General features: G+C 41.1%; 2 protein-coding genes across 6 annotated transcripts in view; one reads left to right on the top strand and one right to left on the bottom strand.

Annotated features, from left to right (window-relative positions):
- Positions 1 to 4,569: 4,569 nt before the first annotated feature.
- GMNN (geminin DNA replication inhibitor) lies at positions 4,570 to 12,472 on the top strand. Of its 3 annotated transcripts, none has more exons than XM_059856982.1 (7): positions 4,570 to 4,659; positions 5,297 to 5,361; positions 7,021 to 7,119; positions 7,449 to 7,581; positions 8,262 to 8,344; positions 8,425 to 8,535; positions 10,116 to 12,472. In XM_059856982.1, the coding sequence occupies exons 2-7, from the start codon at positions 5,305 to 5,307 to the stop codon at positions 10,317 to 10,319; spliced, it is 687 nt and encodes a 228-aa protein (XP_059712965.1). In that variant the 5' UTR covers positions 4,570 to 4,659; positions 5,297 to 5,304; the 3' UTR covers positions 10,320 to 12,472. The 3 variants fall into 3 exon arrangements, with proteins under 3 accessions (XP_059712965.1, XP_059712955.1, XP_059712945.1); XM_059856972.1 differs by lacking the exon at positions 4,570 to 4,659 and adding an exon at positions 4,772 to 4,892; XM_059856962.1 differs by lacking the exon at positions 4,570 to 4,659 and adding an exon at positions 4,841 to 4,994.
- A 2,729-nt stretch (positions 12,473 to 15,201) lies between these two features.
- Positions 15,202 to 20,989, bottom strand: part of RIPOR2 (RHO family interacting cell polarization regulator 2) — a 108,284-nt gene continuing 102,496 nt past the window's right edge. For all 3 annotated transcript variants that reach the window (XM_059856937.1, XM_059856942.1, XM_059856948.1), the window contains exons 20-22: positions 19,974 to 20,057; positions 17,970 to 18,060; positions 15,202 to 16,823 (exon numbers count right to left, since the gene is read on the bottom strand). In XM_059856937.1, the coding sequence (XP_059712920.1) occupies positions 16,723 to 16,823; positions 17,970 to 18,060; positions 19,974 to 20,057 (276 nt within the window). In that variant the 3' untranslated portion in view covers positions 15,202 to 16,722. The remainder of the gene's footprint in view (positions 16,824 to 17,969; positions 18,061 to 19,973; positions 20,058 to 20,989) is intronic.

Raw genomic sequence — 20,989 nt, 5'->3', positions numbered from 1 at the left:
TGGGTTTCTTTTTCCTAAAATTTCTGTAATTTCAGAGTCTAATTCCTGTTTTCAAAATTACATGTTTATTCATGAGCATGTGGGCAAGATTGTACTCTAATGCCTCTGCTCTTACTTTCCAGCCTAATGATTAGTTACTTAATACTTAATAATTTCATGTTAATAATTAGTTTTTAATAAATTGCCAAAAATTGTTATGTATGTTATAGACATACATATTTAGGAAGAGATTAGATGGATTCTGTTATCTTTCTTCTGTACATTCCACACATACTGTACTGTATGTTAGAAGCTGTATCAGCCCTGAAGCTACTTGCTTCAAAAACAGAACTATGATTAATTCAGTGCCAAATATTTATTCATCATACAAAAATAAATTAGTATTCTTTGTAAATTCAAACAAGACAAATTAGGTGGTAATTAAAACTCTTTCATATACTTCAGAACGTACTGATTCACTCGTTTCTACATTCAGAGAAAACAGTTTCTAAGGCATAAGAGGAATGCTTTTGTGCAAAGAAATGTCAGTGTTTAATGTGTGCAACATTCCTTATATTGTGTTCTGGACCCAGTTAGAATCACAGAATCATAGAATGACTTTGGTTGTCCACCACTGTCTCCTTCTTCTTGTCATGGACAGCAGTGAACAGAAGAAAATTAACTCTACCCCTGACAAAAGCAGCACACCACTGCACAGCTGTTGCTACAATATTAAGCTTCATTTGGCACTTCCTTATGTCCCACCTTCTAGTTTCAGGGGGCTGTGGTCATAAAATGGGACATAAGTTCTTTGGCATGTGAGGTACTGGTCTTAAATAATGTAGGTTCTGTGCTTTAATCAGCAGATGCTTGCAAGAATAAGGGTAAAATTAAAAAAAAAAGTTTTATTTGTTCCGTCTGTAAATAATATTCTAAATACTTCCAGTCAACAGCAGCTTTATCATATTATTAATTTGTAGCTTTTATAGAGGACATTCAATTTTTAAATCTTAAAGCACTTTTATACTTTTTTTTTTTTTTCTGAAGCTGTGGATTAGGACCTAACAGTGTCTTAAAGGATGTCTTAGTGGCTCACACAGTACTCAACTAGGGAAAAAAATAACCAGGTGAGATGCAGATTTTTCTTTCAACTTTTCACCTCTGAGGCACACAGGATCACAGTTCACAGGACAATCTTTTGTTCTAGTGCATGAAATTTGTGTACTCTCTGGAGAGATCTAATTATTAACAGTGGCCGTCACTGAAACCCGGTCGGCCTTATGAATTATACCTGGATTGTGCCGTCTACATAATCCACGAGTTTCATTAGCATGCAGCCTTCCATGCTGATTAACCCAGGGAAAAGAAGACAAACCGTGAATTTCTTGTCGGTAACACACGAAGCACGACGGAAAAGCCAGAGGCTGAGGGAGGGGAAGCGTGATGCCACGCTGCCACCTACTGTCACCCGGCGGACTGCGGGGAGTTCTTTCATCCCTGAAATAAATATTGGACAGGAGGGCCAAGAGAACATCAGCGAGGGACCCGGAGAGCCACAGGTTTTAACTGGGTCAGGGATTCCAAAGGCGGCCTCGGGGCTTCCTTCCCCGGGCCCTTTGCAGGGTTGCGGCGAGACATTCCTGTGGGTCAGAGGCTCAGCACTGCAGGGCTGCCCTGGCCCTCTCCCAGGGTGTTCCTCTGCATCCCAAACACTTACAGTCAGCGCTTACAGTAAAGACTAACAAACAGAAGATATTTTATGATATTTATGTAATAACATAGTACACAAAATTTTTAAAAATCACAGTGTGGTTTACCTGTACTTAATGTGGCAGGTAGAAACAAAGAGTCCTTAAGCACCCCAGAGCTAGGTCATTATCTCCAGAGTACAGAAAGGGCCTTGAGAAAAGGCACGGTGTGACTGTCCAGTACAAATTCATCCTTGCCAGCACTTCATTCAGATAGCCAAGTCCAGACACTCCCTCTGCAATGCTCAGGAAGTTTCCACACATTGGCATGTAAGCAATACAGGACTCCCAAGCTGCTGGAGACCCACCTATTCCCACGTTCTCAGGCACATGAAGTCCTCCAAGTTGTCATTTGCTGTAAAAACTGATAACATTTATCAACAGCAATTGAATACAAAAGCTCTAAAAAGTACACATTCTCTGCTGCCATGAATAATCTAACAAATTGGCTGAGTTCTATGGGAAACCTCGGCGTGTTTGCTTAGGCTCACTTGAAGTGCAAATAGTCATAAGTATTCATGACAAAGGGTTTTATTTTTTATGAAACAAACAAGCTGAAATGCCCTAATCCCTGTTTAAATTAAAACTTTGGAACTTTGGCTACAAAAGGGGAATTATTACAGTAAAATAACATGGATTTTTTTTTTAAAGGTTTGTTTTGGTGAGGTTTTTATATCATTATACTGGTTTCCCTCAATTAAGGCTATGAATAAGCTTCTAATAATAAACTCTCAGTGTTCTTTCTGAGATGGTGATGGGGTTCTTTACAAACCTTTAGAACTGAAGTGACTGAACTCTGGGACATGGTGGTTTGTAAGAGGACATGTTCTTCAGCTGGATAAATTGAAGGAGTGGCAGCTTTGTAATAAACCTCCAGATTGTATGCCTCCAGCAAGGAACAAATTAAAAGGCAAAACAAACAAGACTGTCACATCAGAACCATCTCCCATTACCTTGGACCCTTCCAATTACCAACATCTCCAAAAGCAGTTATTCCACTTCTGAACTGTAAATCCACCTGAAAATTTTTTATCAATTAAACCTGAAATTTGAAAAGGTAACGTCTGGGAAGTTTACTTTGAAAACATAGTATTTACAAGACATACAATTTACATATTGCAGCCATAAAATGCACACAGTGTCTCTTAAGTATAATTTATGATAGAAATTGATTCATGCATCTAATTTAAATGTTTAGTATAGTTTTTATTGGATTTTAAAATTTTTGTATAAGAAAATATAAAATGTAAAAATAGGAATGTTTTTATGTTGTGCTCATATAGGCACTATCTGTATCGAGATTTTTCTGAAAGGACATTCAGTGCTGGTGTGCATATATAACCAGTTATGAATACCTGCTGGTGTTTTGAAACGTGGAAATTTCAAATTCAACAAGAATTAAACTAACCTAAGAGCATGAACTCTTTTTTTTAGTACTCTAACAGAACAATATTAATTTAGATGACATTTCTGCATGTGTCTTTTTGATTTGCTGTATAGAAGACAGTTTACTGAGGTGACAGCTTGCTTATGATACTGTGTTATTCAAATAACAAGAAGGGACCTGACTGAAAAACTACAGAAGGACATTATGGAATTGAGTGATGGGCAAATACAGCTATGAAATTCAATGCAGATAAACATCAAAGAATATGCATAAGAATATGCATATTAATTATCTATCTTAATTTCACACAGTGAATGACAAACGTTGAACTGACCATCACTCAAGAATAAGATCTCAGAGTTATGGCAGATTTTTCCACTGAAATGCCAGCTCAGTGTTTAGCAGTGGCAAATCAAATGCCATACAGTTCACAAAAGAGCAGGAAGATGGAACAGCTTTCATGTCAGGGATGGCTAAGTAGGCCTGGGAGAGAGAACTGGAGAGCAGTAACAGTGGCCTAGATGAGGGCAGGCAGGTTGTTTTTTGTCCCTTCCAGTACAAGGACTGGGGACATCAAGTGACAATATCGGAATCAGGTTCAAAGAAAGAAAAAATAAAGATGTTGTTCTTCAGACCAAAGATTATTTGAGCTCTAGAGGTACTTGCCAAAGGATATTGTGGACAATGAAAATTTAAATGGGTCAATGAGACACTAAACAAGAGAGATTAGCTTTATTTCCTTATCCTTGTTTAAAGATTTCCTAATGCATCTTTTTTTTATGTTCTGCCTTTCTTGCTTTCATCAGACCGTGACATTCTACTTAACATTCTCAAAAGTGCCATAGAATTCATTTCCAAACAGGAGACCGACAGAATGGCAGGCTCAATAAATGCTTCTCTCTGTAATTATCCTAATTTCTAACAGCTCCATCATATTGCCTGGGAAAAATGTTGATAGCTGTTCTGTGAGACCTTGATTGTAAGGAATGTGTCCTTAACTCGACAAACTGTTTATTCACAAATCAGCAGAAGATACTATTAGTATAAATAAAAGATAAATGTGCAAATATTTGAGAGAATATAATTGTCAAGTGGCTTCTAACAAATTTAACAGCATGCTTGAGGCATAATTAATAAGAGCTGTAGTCTATATCATGCACAAAATTAGCGTTGTGTAGCAGTTATTGCGGCTTAACACTGCTAATTTTCTTCCCCGGTTTTACATGTTGTACCATGTTTAGACAGGAATGATGAGACTAAGCGGAGACGTGATTAAATCTGCTCTGGCACAACTCCTTTATAAAAAAAACCAAAAAAACCCAAATCCAGAGGCAACCAAAGCCCGCAGGACAGCGCGCAGCAGCGCGCGCCCCCCCATCACCGGCCTCGGCGCGCGGGGCGGGGGGAGCGCGGCCCGCGATTGGCTCGGAGAGGGCCCCCGCGTCGCGTGACCATCAGCGCGCTCCTTATAGCCGCGCGCCGGGTACGAGAAGGTGGCTGGGTGTGCGAGCGCGCGCTGTGGGGTCTGTGCGGGAGCGGCCGCCGGTGAGCGGGGCCTTGGGCCCGGGAGAGGGGCGGGAAGGACGAGAAGGGGCTGCTCTCCGTCTCGGTTGAGCCGCCGCCACCGGCGGCGGGTTGGGGCCGCAAGGTTCCGTGGCCGAGTTTGGGTGTTGGCGGGCTCCTGCCTCGCTATTCCCCATTGGCCGCGGCGGCGCGCGGGGAGGGAGGGGCCCTGCGAGCTCCTGGCGGGAGCCAGCCGGGCCACGGAGATGGTGTGGGTGAGTGCCTCGTTCCCTACAGCCATTCCGGGTGTGCGCCTGGGACACCTTCCGCCAGCCCTGCGGGCTCGCCTGGCGGGAGCAGGGCCGGGGATGGTGTGGGTGAGTGCCCCGTTCCCCCCCTCAGCCATTCCGGGTGTGCGCCTGGGACAGCCCCGCGGCCCTGCGGGAAGGCCGCTCCGCGCTGTGGCGGCGCGGGGCGCTGCCTTCCCGCCGCTCGTGTCTCGGGTGCAAACTAGAGGGGAGGGGCTCTGGAGGGGCCCACTGACCACGCCGTACGTGGCTGTCTGCTTAAGGCAGCCATGAAGGCCGATAATCCGAAATATTAATGTTCTCTAACTAGTGTTTCTCGAACTTCAGGAGTAGAGGGATGCTGTATTAATTTTAGTGTTTTTCTATTGCAGTTGATCTCATGAACTCCAAAATGAAACAGAAACTGACCATAGAAAAGTCCTCAGGATCTTTGCAGGTATAGGCTTTAAAGCCTTAAAGCTAGTGCCTCTCTGTGTGACACAAGCTTCTCTGTCCACTGAAGGAATATAAAGGGATCTGTTGCAATGTGCTTCCACCTGGCTTATGTCCATTTGGCTTGAGTAACCTCCTGGCAGGCATTGTGGCTTGGGAACATGCTGTCCTGCTTGAGTCTATGTGCTTATGACTGCTTTTTTTCCTATTGCTCAGCAAGTCCTTTTTACTTTGACACTGAGCTTACTGTCTCTTCGTTTAAGTTTTTAGGGTTGGTTTGGTTTGTTTGTCCTGACTATGTGCCTTTGCTTACTGAATCTGTCTGGCTTATGCTTAGGGGTTGTAGGGTAGGTTTTGTAGGCTGTTCTTTATGGGTGGGAACTTCTGAAGAGTTCTGTCTGTCTCGTGTTGGATGTATTTTAACTGAAATATTCAAGCAGGCAGTTCACTTTATAAAGTCACCTTTGTGAATAATAGTTGCCTTGGAATTGGTGGAAATGCTTAAACAACGTAGGTTTTTAAGAGCTAAGTGATTAGGAACAAACCTTAGTAACTTTTCTTGGTAAATCTTTGAATGTAGGCCCTAATCAGAATGGTACAAAAGTGTATAAAATAGAAGCTAGTGGCTCTTGTATGATGAGGCATAGTGACTTTAATGGAAGCTTCAGGTTTTAATGAAAATTGGTAATTGATAAGTCTGATTTATGGCATTCTTGTTTCATAGTGTCTGTAGGGTATGAATTGCTCGGATGGTTTTTTGCACTTTCAGTGGGTTAACTTGAGTTTTGGCCAATAATCTCTTGGCAGAGTATACTTAACTCTAATCCTAAGTAACAGCAAGCAGTGTCTGACACACGGTGTGATTCTTGTTCCCACAGCAGTTAATGTTTGTCCTTTAGTGGAACAGTAGGATAATTGGTGGCAGAAACTACCGTGGGAAATGCGAGCTCTTGTCCTATGAAGTACGGTGTGAATCGGTGACTTTCTCACGCTGGTGTGGCATTGTATCCTGGCTGTTCTTGCTTGGTTGTCTGCCATTGTTTGCTATCCCATGGTGGCAGTGTAACCAACCCAATCAGAAAGCTTTGATGCAGGAAAGAGCATTTATGCATGATAGCAAGGGTGATAAACATACTGGTTAGACAAAACAATAGCCTCTCTGGATTGGAGCAAGGAAACTTTTGATCCATTTTAATGGATAATCAGAGTAACACATCTATTTAAATGAACACTGTTTGATGTGTTCACAGGTTATAAAACCAGCTACTGTCCGATGTGCCTTGACCACCTAACCTTGCAACTGCAATCGTTTTTGTCCCTGTCCCCAAGGATCTGAGACTGCTGCTCTCAAACTCGAGTTTGAGAGGTCCAGCGAAAGTCACTGGCCTTGAAATCTAATCAGAGTATTTCTGCTGAAGTTCTTTTATGAAAGGCAAATGTTACTAAGAGGCAGGGATTGATCATAGCTTCACGTGATTAAGATCTGTCTCTGGTAGAAATAATTAGAGCCCCTTCCTTACAAAAGCTTTAATATAGGCTACAGTGTAATTTCTTTGTCTTGAAAAGATGAATTGTGTTACCTTTATGGAAGCATGATGGATTCCTAATTTTCAGTTGATGTGAAGAAGAGTGGCTGCCGTCTGACCCATTTTTGTCTTTTCAGAAGTACCTCACAGATAGCACAAGCAGTGCTGCCCGAAGACCGACTCTTAAAATGATCCAGCCTTCAGCAGCCGGCAACCTGGTTGGCAGGCGTAATGAGGTATAAACTAAAAGATAATTTGTAAATATAGGATTATTTCTAGTCATAGTGAAATGCTTTTGAGCTGCTAACTGAAAACTAATATAATTGAAAAAATATAATGTGCTAACTAAAGTGACACAAGCTTATTATTGTTCTAGTAATAAATGATATTAAAACCTAGCAATTTCTGAGTTTTTGGGTATTAAGGATGTCTAAACTAGAACTATAATGTGAAGAAAGCAGGACTTAGACTTACTTGCAGTCATGAGTGTACAGGCTTAGAATTTTGTATTTTCGTGTAGGCTGAGATGTTCCTCTAAACTTAAACCTGCCCATGTTTTATGCAGAAGAAATCTTCAGTCAGAAGGAAGCTCTGGAATAACAAGTTTGCCTCAAAGGCTTCTAAAGCTGAGGTGTCTGTGGACAATGAGCAAGAGAATGAGAATGATGTCATTCAAGCTGAAGATCTCATGGTGAAAGGTATGTGGTAATTCTTGAAATGTTTTCTTGCACTTTAAATGCTCTGCTGCTGTTGGAGTGCTACTTGAAACACATTTCCTTTGTCATTTAGATAAGGGCTTTGTGGGTTTTTCGCGATGTCTAGCAGGAGTTGATGATACTTATCCTCTATATTAAATAAAGTATAGATGTCTAGTATTTAAGAAGGAATTTGTGATAACCAGAAGCTGAGAAGCATTGTGTGCAGCAGTGTTAAGGAGTCTCGTAGTTTATTTTGGCTGGGCTATAGGTTTTCCAGTGACTAATAATTAAGTTAAAATGAAAGCCTGTTTTGCCACAGTGTGTTTGTGCAGTTTCTCAGAACCATTATGACCAGTGTGGACAGTGACTTGGAAGTAACACTTCTGTCTTCCACGAAGTGCACATTCAGAGCAGCTTTTGCAAATGTGGCCATCTTGCAGAACCTGCTGCCATGCTTGAGGCAGCTTCCTGAAGGCCCTGTACAGCCATTAATGCAGTGTAGGATGTTTCTTGTAAGCTTGTGTCACTAGTTATAGTTCTACAACTAATCTTTGAAAACACTCTACAGAGTGAGTTCTTAGTATCACAGCTCATAGAATACTTGTGTACAAGTTAGATATCTTAAGGTGCTTTTAAGAAGTCAGTCTTACCACAGACTTAATGTAGCCTCTTAAATTCAGGAGATCCTTCATCTCAGTATTGGAAAGAAGTGGCAGAAGAAAGGAGGAAGGCTCTGTATGAAGTGCTTCAAGAAAATGAAAAGGTAGCTACTGAAAGATGCCTAGCTGCTAAGGTCACCTGGCTATTGTCTTCCTCTTCTAACATTTTGTTATTTGAACTCAGTTGCACAAGGAAATTGAGCAGAAGGATGGTGAAATTGCCCGCCTAAAAGAAGAAAATGAAGAGCTCATGTCCCTTGCTGAGCATGTGCATTATATGACCAGTGTGATTGAGGTACTTAAAGTAATTTTCATTTAATGTTGTGGAACAAAAAAAAAAAGTGAGAAACCAGCCAATGTATTTATAATGAATCATGACTTCTGTTATATGTGCTCACATGACTCTTTATTTTAAATTGCTCTCTGACCTGTTTCCTGCAGGATAGCTCTAATTTTAGAGTCAGAAAGCTCCTTCTGGAGGATGACTTTTTCCCATCTTAGAACTTTTAGGAGTAATGAGAGTACTAAGATGGATATTTTCAGAAGGAGGAATTCAACCTACTCCCTTAACAGAATTAGGATTTGCTTGTTGGAGATTGTGATAAGGGAAGGAAGAGTTGATTTTTCACTTTTAGGGTGACTTAAATTCATGTGCTTAATAGGTTGATACTGGCTGTGTCCTTTGAGAAACTAAACTTGAAACAGTCACAAAGCAGAGCAGTGAGAGGGAGCAGCATTCTCTTTAAGGTCAAGGTTTTCTTGTTAAGGCACAGTGCCAGTTTCACTGCCCAAAAAGGGCTGTACACAGAGTCTCTAGGGTTCATAAATTTCCTAACAGCTCCCTCTGAGAGTTCCTTGGGGTGAGTAGTTGTCACTAATTCCATGGCTCCTTCATCAGGAGAGGACTGTTTCTAAGAGCCTCTGAAGCTGTGATAAATACATAGATAGGTGTGGAACCTTGATGTTGTGGCTTTCAGGTTGTTTTTGCAGGAATTAAGCGCTCATTAAGCTGGGATATGAGGCTGGGTGCCTGGCACATACTTTGAGTCTGATGACTAGACTGAGAGGTGGAAACAAAATGCAATATGATTGCAGTAACTTGTTTTTTCTATAATTTTTTTTCAAGTTACTTATCAGTTAGTGCAGTTATGTACATCAGCATTGAAAGGCTGTTTTGTTACACTTGAATTTTTTTGGTATTTGTAGAGTACTGCTTGTTAGTGATAAAACCACTGGCAGAAATTGCATTACTTGAGGACTTGAACTAGTAGTTGGAAACTTCTCTTCAGTTTGTCAAAAGTTATGATCACTTATTAGTTGTAAGCTGCTCCCTTCTGAGGCTTAAATGAGCCTTAAGGGATCCATCAAACAATGAGAACCATCAAAACCTCTTTACAGTCCTTTTTATCTTCCTTACCTCAGGTTAGGTGAGGAACTTCTAGGTTGATCAAGTGCTAGAGACTGTTGGGTCTTAAAGTTCATCTTGACTTAATGTAGCTTCATCTTTAACTAAAAATGGAGTAAATTGATTGTACAGTAATTTTTCTAAAATTAAATTTATAAGGTACTATAGTAAATACTTAATTTGGGAGCCAGTTTCCCATGTTTTAGGTTGCCTGAGATAAAACCTGTCCTACTGAAGAACCTAAGAAAAACTGAACAAGCAAATGTGGTTTTGCAAGTTAAGAGGTAGTAATTTGAGTTGACCTTGTATCTCAAGGTTTCTGTAACTGAGGAATGTTTTGATTATATCAACAACCTCCAAATGAAGGTAATTATGTTGCTTAATTTCATATGCAGAGTCTTCTTTCACTATTTCATAGTTATTAAGTTGAAAAATATTAAATTTGCTGTCTTCTGTTTCTTTGTATACAGAGGCTGACTGGGCAAGCACCTGACAATCTTGAGACACTGGAGAGTCTGGCTCTAGAGGAATCCAGACAGGAAAATGAAGAGCACATCTGTGGAGATGAGGCAGACAGCCCTTCTGAAGAAGAACCATCACAAGTATTGTCTGGTTTAAGGGAGAATAGATCAGATCTTCCTTCAAAGGAAGCAAGCCATTTTCAACTGGAATGACAACCTTTAAATAGGCTTATGTATGTGGCTTTTAATTGCAGGCTTCCTCTTGAAAGGATATACTGAACCTCAGGTACAGAAACTCTTGTGGGAACATTACAGTTGTTGGTGTTTTTAACTGGAATTATGTAGCAGTGGGAGGAGTATCTGAATACTGCATGGAAAATTTACTACAGGCTGCATGTAGTTGCTTGTAGGAAATACAAATACTGTGTATTTCAACTGTTGTGTAAATATCTTTATCAGTTGGTCTGACATGATGCATGAGAATTGATAAATAAATCTTTGCATTACCAAAATAGCGTCTTAATTGACAGGGGAATGGTTAATCCTTAGTTTAAATCAATTATGACTCCTGTAGATGGAAGCTTTCAAGTTTTTGGGGGGAATGCTTGGGCAGTTTTTAGTTCTTTTTAGATTTGTGGAATTCTGGATTAAAAAAAATGGGGGTTTTTTTGTGGATAGAGGGAGGGAAAAAGCAAGAACTTGTGTATTGTTGGTGAGGTTTCAGAAAGGCTTGTTGGATAAGAGTCAAAATCTAAAGGTCAGTTATGATTTTCAGAGTTTTTAAAATTCATTTCCTCTGTCTTCTAAGGAAGCATTTTGCAATCTGTGTAATGAGAGCTTAAGTAGGAAATATTAGACAATTTATTTTTGTACTACTTTAGTTGGCTCATGAAGAGAAGGTGATATGTTCTTGGTCCCAGTAGCAGCTGTGCTGAAAACTAGGTGGAGACAAAGCAGCCTGTACTTGAGAGCTGTTCTGAAAGGAAACTCGGTGTTTTCAAGGTACTGCTCTGGTATTTACCAAGAGATGAGACACCCTTTTACCAAGGTACTTTAGGTTCTGAAAAGTTTACAGGAATAGAAAGGGTCTTTAAAACCTTGAGCACCTTATCTGATATCTGCATGGGCTCCGATGGAGCAGGAAAGTTGGATACAGATTTTCCAGTACTGAGTGAACTCGGGGCAGTTGTTCTGCAACAAGGCTTTTACAATGGGGGCTGTTACCATATCTTGGGAGCAGCTTAAAGCCGAGTGTCTTTCAGGAGGCAGAAGTGAATAGAAGCATCCTGGTTTCTGGATCTCTGTGGCCTTGCCAGAGATGGTTTCTTCAGGGTATGTGTGAATGACTGTGGAGCTATCAGATTGGCACCTTTATATTCCTTCTGTTTTACTTCCTGTGGCTGTTGATCAGTTAACAGGTGTTTTACAAGTGATTTCAGTTGTGACATCCAAGAAATGTCAGAAACCACTGTAGGAGGTAATACTCCTGGCTGCCATTTTACCTCAAGCATGCTAATTAGAGAACGGAGTCATCACAATTTCTTGTGAACAAGATTATATCTTCCAGTGTATGCTCCAGGGGGTGCTTAGACATATTCCTTTCCATCACAAGATGAAAAGGTGAGAAAGGTGTGTCCTTTATCTTGCACTGATGCTGTCTTGAAGAAGAAACAAAACTGGATGCTGGGCAAATGCTTTGTAGCTTAACCTTGGTTTTCTGTTGAGAAGTGGATAATGCTTGTCAAGTGACTTAGACCTCTCCTATCTCACATTCTAAGCAACTTTCTTAACAATGTAGTTCATCATTAGTAAATAAGGAAGCATTTTCATTTTGATATGATTGGTTTTTGTAGTTCAACTTAAAGTGATTGTCAACTCTAGTTCTTTTAGCGGTGGCTTTATTTTTAAACATCAAGCATATTGTATTTGCAGAGGCTGTAGAAGGGAAGAAAGGACTGTGGCATGACTAGCAGACCAAAATGAGACAGCAAGTGCAACTTTTCCACTATTTCACTTCCTGCTGTGTGAGCTGCTGTAGTACAGGTGCTGTTGTTGGAACAGGACTGTCTGAGACAAATCCAGAATTTGTGCGCAGTATCTGTGTTTCTTACCTTCAGGCTGATTAAGAAGAATGCATGTTAGGCTTAAATCTTATGCTTTTTCTGGAATGATTTTATTTAAATAAAAAGATGTGACAGTGTTGATATGCTGGACCCTTTTGTTGAAATAGACTGTGTACAAATAAATGATGGAAGTTCTGCAAGTAGGCTGATGGATGTATTGCAGCATTTGGCCCACCTGTAATAGAGTAAATTTTTATGTCAAGAAGGCATGTGCCACTTAGTAATACATACTGATGTTTTCAACCAAGACTGCTATGGTTTTATTGAGTGCAATTTATTAGCAGAGTGGATAGTTTGCTGTATAAACTGAAAAAAGCCTGTGATGCCTGAGAAGGCTAGGTGTGAGAGCTGAACTGCCACAGTAATAAAACCTATACACATGCTTTGTCACAGATGCATTGAACCTTGACCAAACACTGACTATACCTATTGTATCAGACATTAATGTATGGAAATGTTCTCAGCAGTTTTAGGATGCTGCAAAAACTGCTGTTTAAAGAATTCTAAAAGGATTGAGTTAGTTCTTCTGAAAATTCTTGAGTGCTTTTTTTTTTGTACATGCATGTAATAGCACTGTGCTACATATTAAGTCTAGGAACTTGGTATTTATGTGCTCACAGCTTGTCAAAGGTGTAGAAATTGTACAGAGATTTGTTTGTGATTAGTTCTCTTAAAAGTATCTGACATTTTAAGTATATAGGGAAACTCATTTATCACTGTAACACAGCTATGTAGCAGCTGAAAATCAGCATCACTAAGACAACCTTTATATCCAGCTGAGTTAGAGAGAACATTCTGTTTAGTACAATAAAAGTGTCAGTTCTGGAACCTAACTACAGCATGTGGTTCTTTCCAAGAAGTCAAATGCATTTGTGCTACCAGCAAAAGGAGTCAACACTCTTTTTCATTGCAGAGGGTGCAGAGTCTTTTCTATCACTTAGACAGGCTCAGGCTGTGTGGAAGTGGGATGTATCTACAGTGTCCTAGCACTTCTCCCATAAAATGTGCATGTCTGAACAGGGCTGAATTTCAGCTATGCAAGAGCAAAGTGTGGGGAGCTGGGTCATTTGCAGGTGTCAGATGTTTCAAGAATGAGCAGCTATGCAGGGACAAGCAAACAATGGGGCGTGTGGATTGTGTGAGGAAGAACTCATAAGTGATTTACACTAAAAATTGTTATTTTTGCTAAGTACCCATTGTACTTAAGACAGTGTGTGGAGAAATTAATTAGACTGTAATAGCCATTTGTTTGGGCAGCTGAAACTCACTTGGTTTTTGGCATGGGATTGCTTACATGAGGGCCTGCAGCATTGTCCTGTGCTGCAGCTCATGGTTTTGGCCTCTGCATAAGTCCTGAAGTTAGTCATAGGTTATTTTTTGTTAAGAACATGTGATGCGTATTCATTTACTTTCCCTCAAGGGCCATCTCAGGTTGTTTTCAGAACTGGATTTAAGAATTTAGTAAGATGTGCAAACTTTGCCAAGGTTGTGATTTTCCAGCACTCCTATGTTCTTAAGACTGAGTTGCATTGTCATCAGTGGTTTTTTTCAGCAGAAAATGTTTGTGTTATTCATTTATCTTTCCATTCTTGTAATAACACAAAACAGTTTAGCAACTGAGAATGGTGCTATGAGGAACTGTAATTTGCTGCTGTTTGTTGAACTGCTGGCAGATGCCTGTAATGAAATGTGACCAATTGTGAGGACACATCTATCCTACCCTCGGCAACACTGCTGCCATTTGAAGCTGGGTGCTGTGGATCCTCTCCTCAGGACAATCTCTGCAAAGCAGGGAGCCATACTTAAGATACAGTGTCTGGTGGTTGTTGACTCCTAATTTTGAAGTCCACATTTATGATAAGCATTATTTGTCAAGTATAGAGTACATATCACAGACTGCAGGACAGGGTGAAGCTATAGAGCATAGCTTTTTGAAAATCTGACGGCTACAAAAGCCTTGCCAGTAGCAGTGTGAAAGTGGGCAGCCTAACCTGCTGCTGCAGTAGCCACAGTAGTATAGGGGTGCTACAGGTTTCTATTCATGGGGCCACCTGCTGAGACAGTGACAGCATGGCAGTGGTAGTAAAAACCACCACAGCATAAGGTAAGGATACCTTTACTACCAGATAAACCCCTTTCCCAAGTGCACTTCTAGGGAGCTGCCCATCTCTTCCATCTGCACTGCTGCTGAGCTACTTTGGTATGGGAACTTTTTCCTGGGGTGGCCCTGACCTTTGAATTTGTCCAAGTAAGCCTGCTGCAGCCTAAGAGCTTTTGCAATTACTGCCTGCTGCTTCCTTCTTTACTATTGGTAAGCACAAACCTTGTGATGCTCACCTCTGCGCATCTGGTTTTTCCTACTCCACCAAGGAGTGTGTTAATGTGCCGGGAAAAGGCAGCGTTGTCAGCTCTATGTACGAGCTTGGAGACAAATAAATGGTTTGGTCCTTTTTCTGTGCCTTCAGGTTTTGGAAGCTTTAAGGTCTGTTCACTTTATCACAGCTGTTATGAATCCTGGTTGTAATGGTGTAGCAGATCAGCTTTAGGCTTAATAAACTTCTCCAAGGGTGGCTTTAAACTACAATGAGATGAGATGTGATACACCCTCCATTTGATGCAGTACCTCTGTATGTGAGCTGCTCCCTGTTCTGTGGCTTTGGCTCCCTGCTCCATAGGCAGCTCTGTGTTCCCCAAGGTGTGTGCTGGAAGCCTGAGTGTTTGAAAAGGGAAAATGAATGGAAGGAATGTCTTCTGTCTGAGAAGAGTCTGTCTTCATAGAAGGGAGGAGTAATCAGTGCAAGTTTGGTAACAATCCTGGAGCCTTTCCAGCACATTTTCTGGTAGTCCCTGTGGAGCTTTTCTTGGTAATTATCTTGAATGATACACAAAACTGGCTTGCTCTGAACTTAAACTATGAGCCTAATAGTGAAGAGGCTGCTGATGGAAAGGGTGACTATACATATGGACTGATGTGCTTGGTAATTAAAAATAATCTTTATTATAACTTAAATGTGATAGGAAATATGGTGAGTACAAATGCCACAAAACTAAAAGAAAAAATAAAAAAAAAAAAAGAAGTAGATACAAAAGGACACCTTGAAAGTATTCAACTGATGGGACAGGTGTAGTATAAAAACCGTAACATGACTATTTCACCTGCAAAAAGAGTTTATATCCCTCAGTAAACAAGTAAGCATTTTGCACTGTACAAAATGTACTTCTTTAATTAAAGGAAGAATATATATATTTATAAATATACAGATATGTACATTCTTGTAACATTCACAGTAAAAAAAACAAAACAAATGACCCCTGCCTGCCAAAGTGTTTGGCTCACAAGGTTTCCTCTTGATGTGAACTGTTTGAAATATTTTCTATGTCGTCTATGCAAATTTGGATACTTCAATTGACATCTAAATAGCATTTCATGCATAATGAACACAGTACAGGAACACTCTTCTGTTAAATTCTGTTCACCTCCTCTGTTAACTTAAGGCTTGTAATCAACAGTTTGAAGCACTTGCTGTCTTTCAACCTTGCAGTGCAGGGAGGGGAGGTGCATTCACTTCCCCCTCTGTTTATTACTGCCTCCGAGGTCCACTTGAGTTTGTTCTGTTCTGTATATTGAAATAACTCTATAGAAACTACGCTCCTCTAATTAGAATGTATGAAATCCAATCCAGCCTGCAACTTGCAGGACTAAATGGTTTTGGGGACTCCTGCCATTAGCGCTATTCACGCCTTCTCAGAATAAATAAATGCACTTTACCTTTTTATTTAGTTTCCAGAAACCTACATGATTGTTTGATCCCCCCTCAGAAATCGCTGGATTAATGATGGTTTGCTGCTGGAGGGTAAGAGAAGGGAATAAAAGATCAGTGGAGGCATTTAGAATGAGTCACCAAAGTGACACCTCCCAGGGTTTACATCATGCTGTTTCTCAAGGCAAAACTTGTAGAACTTTCCTTGTGTTTCATTACCAAGACTCAACTGAGAAAGCTGAGCAGCGTTTCCTGCCACTGGAGTGTTGCTGGGGACACTGCTTGGCAGCAGACACTTCATTTGGGATTCAAGGGAAAACTGCATGCCTGCTCAGGTGGCCTCCTGATTGTCCTTGATAGATACAGTATCACATGTCTCAAGCTTTCACAACAACTTCAAGAAAGTAAATATAGGAAAATATATGGAGATGCCAAATTCTAAAACCTCACAGAAGTCTGTTGAGGCTGAATAACTGCAATTACATTATTTGTTTAGAATCAGTCAAAGTATTGTTCCTCAGCATCCAACTGTTCTATCATGAGCTGCAATGAGGAGCCAACAGGAATCCTTAAGCTGGATTTTAGATTTTACTTTTCTTGAAGAAGTCTGTAAATTGCTACATTTTTGAACATTCTCATAGAATTCTTTAAAGTCTTCCTTTTGTTTCTCACACTGAAGTGCAGCTCCATCCTGCTTTAATGCCTGTTAAATATTGGCAGGTTCTTTTCCATCTAAAAAGCTGTGGCAGCTTCAGTTCCACGGCGGCTTCCTACTTTAACAAATTCCCGGGGAAATTTGTCCAGCTGTTCATATGCCAGTCTCCCATCTTCACCTGAATGCAAAATGATAAAGCATAATAATGTATTATGTCATTGCCCTAGAACATTTAAAATACTGGATTTTTTGCTGTTAGAAGCTACTGATTGGCCAGAAACTTCTACCCCTTCTTAAACTTTATCTTGTTAGAAGCAATTTCAGAAATTATTTGGAAAAGTTAAACATGCTCTGAATGTTCAATTTTTTTTTTTTTTTTAATTTCCCATGTAACTTGTTTGGTCATCTAAAGCCAAGCAGAAGCAGATGTGGCTTGTATGATGAGGTGACAGTATCTGCACACTCGTCACACTGAATGACCTATTGTGCTTGTCAAGGTCTCAGCTGCTGCTCTGATGTACTTGAGGTAAATGTTTATCCACTTCAGCCTTGGAAAATATAAAGTTTATCCACCTCCCACTTCCTGGCACTTTAAAGAAGTGAGTCTATCCACAATGTTACTTCTATACTGCTGAAAATGAGGAAGCAGAATGTTTGCTAAATATTACTGTGTCTTTCAACCCCTTTCTCCTTAGCTACTGCCATCTATGTGCACTTTCACTGAGACAGCGTTGAGCCTAATGTGTTGAGCTGGCAATTAGGAACCAAAAATGGTCTCTGTATGTTGTCCAGCAGAGTGGCAGAACAATCAGAGTTTTCAAGTGTCCCTGGGCTAGTTGTTTTATAATTTGAGCAATAACATGTCCAAAAGCAGACTGAATTCCTTCTGAAGTGGTGAATGAAAGAGAGCATATTTGAAGGGTTTGTATGATTCAAATAACACAAGGATACCTCCCCCATGGAGTAGAAATTCATGCCTAGCTGAAAGGCCAGAAAAACACAATTTTTCTGTGCCACTGAAGTACTGGTGCCCAGAAACTGTGCAGAATTATTATCAACTCTTTCTGTTTCTCAGCTTCTCCTTTGCTACTTCCTTTTATCCTTCCTTTTACTACTTCCCCCTCCAGACTCACACAATTCAATGTCTCTTTTAGCTCATTTTCAAAATGAATGATTTTTAAGAATCTGTATTTTCTGACTTGTTTAAGTCACTCTGTAAAGTTTTGTTTAAAATTTACAGTCTCACATTTACATAGCTCAGGTGTCTTACTTGCTGCTCTGTTAAAAAGTAAAATTAAATACTGCTCTAAACCAGGCAACTCACCAAGGGAGAGCAGGGTTTCGGATGCCACTTTTCTGATCTCTTCATTGTCAGACTGGCAGAGCGTGACCAGCATTTTAATGCTCTCAGTAGCCTGGGAAGTGCAAAGAGAACTGCATTAGCACCACACAGGACACACTGGGGTTTTTTCCACAACCTTGTATGTAAATAGTAACCATCCTCTGCATTGCCCTTCCCACTCCAAGCAAAGGGCTTTGGGTGGAGACAGGAAGAATGGGGCTTCCCTGAGGGGAAGCATTTGGAGGAGGTGTATTTTCTGCTGCTGGTGTGGACACTTTCAAATTTTCCTACCCTATGCACTCCATACATAAATCTGACAGACCAGCTATGTCTGTCACTTCTGACTGTGGGATAGGTGATGGGCTGTGGACCAAGGCCATAAAATGCCAAGGTAAGGGTACAGCAGGGAAATGAACAGGAGGGATCTAGTAAATAGGTTTCCTATAAAGCATGTCAAGCCTCTGCTCACCAATATTTGCAGACTTCTGCCTTGCCTCTGCTATTTTTGGGAAGAAAGCAAGGACTAATCCTGTTCTGTGATACAAAAATGTCAGGTCTTTGGGGAGAGCAGCTGTCAGTGTCTCTGGCTGGCTATTTAATACTACAAGATGAGTGAAAGGAAGGGCAGGTACTGCCCCAGTGTGACACCTGGATGAGGCACAGAGCCACAAAGCCAGTATTTGTATAAACCCTGTCAATCCAAGAGGCACAAGGTCTGGTCTGCATGCTCTGAATGAGGGCTTTGCTGCCACAGCCATTACATCTCACCACCCTTCCTTCAGTGTGGCCACTTGTGTGTGATTCGGGGTAAAGCTGCACTGGTGACTGCAGCTCAGATGCCTGTGAGTGATGGGGCACAGGCACACAGAGCTTGCTGCCATCTGAAAAACCCCTCAGAGTTTCACTGGGCCCTTTGTTTAATCCACAACCAACTGTGGATTAAACTGCCCCTGGGTTACCCCATCCACAGCCACCTATCCATTGCAGCATTTCTATCTCTGAAGTAATAACTTCCAGCTTCAGCTTTTTCTTTGAAGAGTCCAAATGATGATACTTTCCCTCAGCAGCTTTTTTCCCCAGCCATTCTCACTATTCAAGACTCACTGAAGCCACATTGCTCAAGTTAAACTTGCCTAGCTCCAGCTCCCACTGGTTCCTAGTCTGAGTTTTCCTGAGCAATCAAAAATCCCACTGCACCCCCAGGCAGCAGAGATGTAATGTCCCTCACCATTGCCTCTAAGGGATGCCTGCTAGCTTCTCATTTAAGGGAAAGGTTTTTCATATTTAAACAATACTGGATTATGTGCTGGATAGCATCAGTTGTGACTGGGATGAAGTTACAGTTTAGAGCTGCCTTCCAGGGGACAGATTAGAGGGAGGAATAGTCAGTCCAAAGTGCATCTGTCTCATGGAACACATCTGGCCCAGTGTCCCATACCAGCCAGGCTTGGGTGGCTGCTGTCTCCCATGGCTCTATACAACCAAAACAAAAGTGCATTTTCCCATCCTGTCATAGGCTGGACTGCAAAGATGGTACCAGATGCTAGCTGAAGCTGTAGTGCCCAGATGTTATGACCAGTTATTTGTCACAAAACAAGCCGTGATCTTTCTTTTCTGCTACTGCAGCCCACATGCATTAGAGCTCATTTTATCCTGGGAAAGCATTTTTTTTATCCTTCTCAGTCAGTAATTTATAGATTAACATTTTTTTTTCTCTGTGATGTGGAATTGAGTCTCCTGAAGTCAATATGAGAGGGAGGAAAAGATGATATGCAAAAGATAAAACTTTGACAAGGTCACAGAACCCAGGTGTTTGTGGTTTAGAAGGTTCTAAACCTTTCCCTTTATCTGAAAAAGGATAGAGCACAGCAACAAAACAAAAACACTACTGCTGCTGTTATTGTAATTTCTATTTTGTTGTTTGTACCTATCAGATGTCCTTTCAAAAGCAAAGCCAAGCACCACAGTGTATTCCTTGTCTCTTACCTTGAGGTATCTTAGAGCCAAGCAAGCTGCTTTCTGCAGCTGGAGGTTGGGCTGGGTTAGTGCTTCACAGTAATAAATCAAGGCCTGAAAACAGATAAAGAATAGCAATGAAAATGTCTGTCTGTGCCTCCACAGAGAAGGGTGGAGCACGGAGGTATTGCTACCCTGTTAAAGGGACAGCAATTGCAGCCTGCCTCCCTGGCAGTGAGCATGTGAGATGGCACAGGTGGGTTAATTCCCTACAGCAGGTCCAGGCCAGACCACCAGTCATAGACCAGCAGTCTCAGGGCAGCTTTTGGTGAGGAGAAGTTCATGTTAAAGTGAGATGTACAATCTGGCACCTTTGAAGGCACATCACCAAAGAGCTTTGAATGGACCTTGCAGTCTAATATCTCGTGAGGTGGCTCTTGTGATGGTCTCTTTAATGTAGGGATAATAATGAACTAGTTGGTATAGACCCTAGGGAGACTTAAAATAATGATTACAATGTCAGCATGAGGTGCTAGACCAGTTTACTGCTTGACCCTAGAAATTAGTAGCTACTACAGAGCAGCAAATCTCAGCAGCACTCAGCTGTACAGTGAATTCATCTGCAGCATAAGGCTGCATAATACCCTCCCAGAATACCCTCTGTGGTCCTTCCAGCAGGCAGCGGACCAGGTATCAGCTACACATGCCTGTTCCAGGAGAAGGTTATATATGCCCTGAGATGCTGCCTCTAGGAAGCTGGGGATGGAGAAGGATGGTATGAAATACCAAGAGGCTGCAAAAATGGAAGATGAAGTGGGAGGGCAAGCAAAGAGGGGACTTTTTCTCTTCCCTTTGCCTTCCTTCTGCCACTCTTCCTCTTCCAGCTGCCTTTTCTTTTGCTCTTTCCTGGCAGAGAGCAAGATGGATGGTAGGGAAAGGTCTGCCATGAAAGGGTAGGAGCCAATCCCTAATTTCTTCTTACTCCTCTTTCTCTCCTCTATTTAATTTCTGTGTTTAACCTGGCCCTGCTTGTTGCATTTGGTATC

The sequence above is a fragment of the Haemorhous mexicanus genome, chromosome 1 (assembly GCF_027477595.1).
Source record: "Haemorhous mexicanus isolate bHaeMex1 chromosome 1, bHaeMex1.pri, whole genome shotgun sequence".
NCBI classification, from domain to species: Eukaryota; Metazoa; Chordata; class Aves; order Passeriformes; family Fringillidae; genus Haemorhous; species Haemorhous mexicanus.
This window is presented reverse-complemented; position numbering and strand designations above follow the sequence as displayed.

Bases quoted from the DNA above. Each gene is read 5' to 3' on its own strand.
- GMNN (XM_059856982.1), top strand. From the start codon at position 5,305: ATGAACTCCAAAATGAAACAGAAACTGACCATAGAAAAGTCCTCAGGA. The intron at 7,120-7,448 runs GTATAAACTAAA...TGTTTTATGCAG, and splicing joins TGGTTGGCAGGCGTAATGAG to AAGAAATCTTCAGTCAGAAG. The intron at 8,345-8,424 runs GTAGCTACTGAA...ATTTGAACTCAG, and splicing joins TGCTTCAAGAAAATGAAAAG to TTGCACAAGGAAATTGAGCA.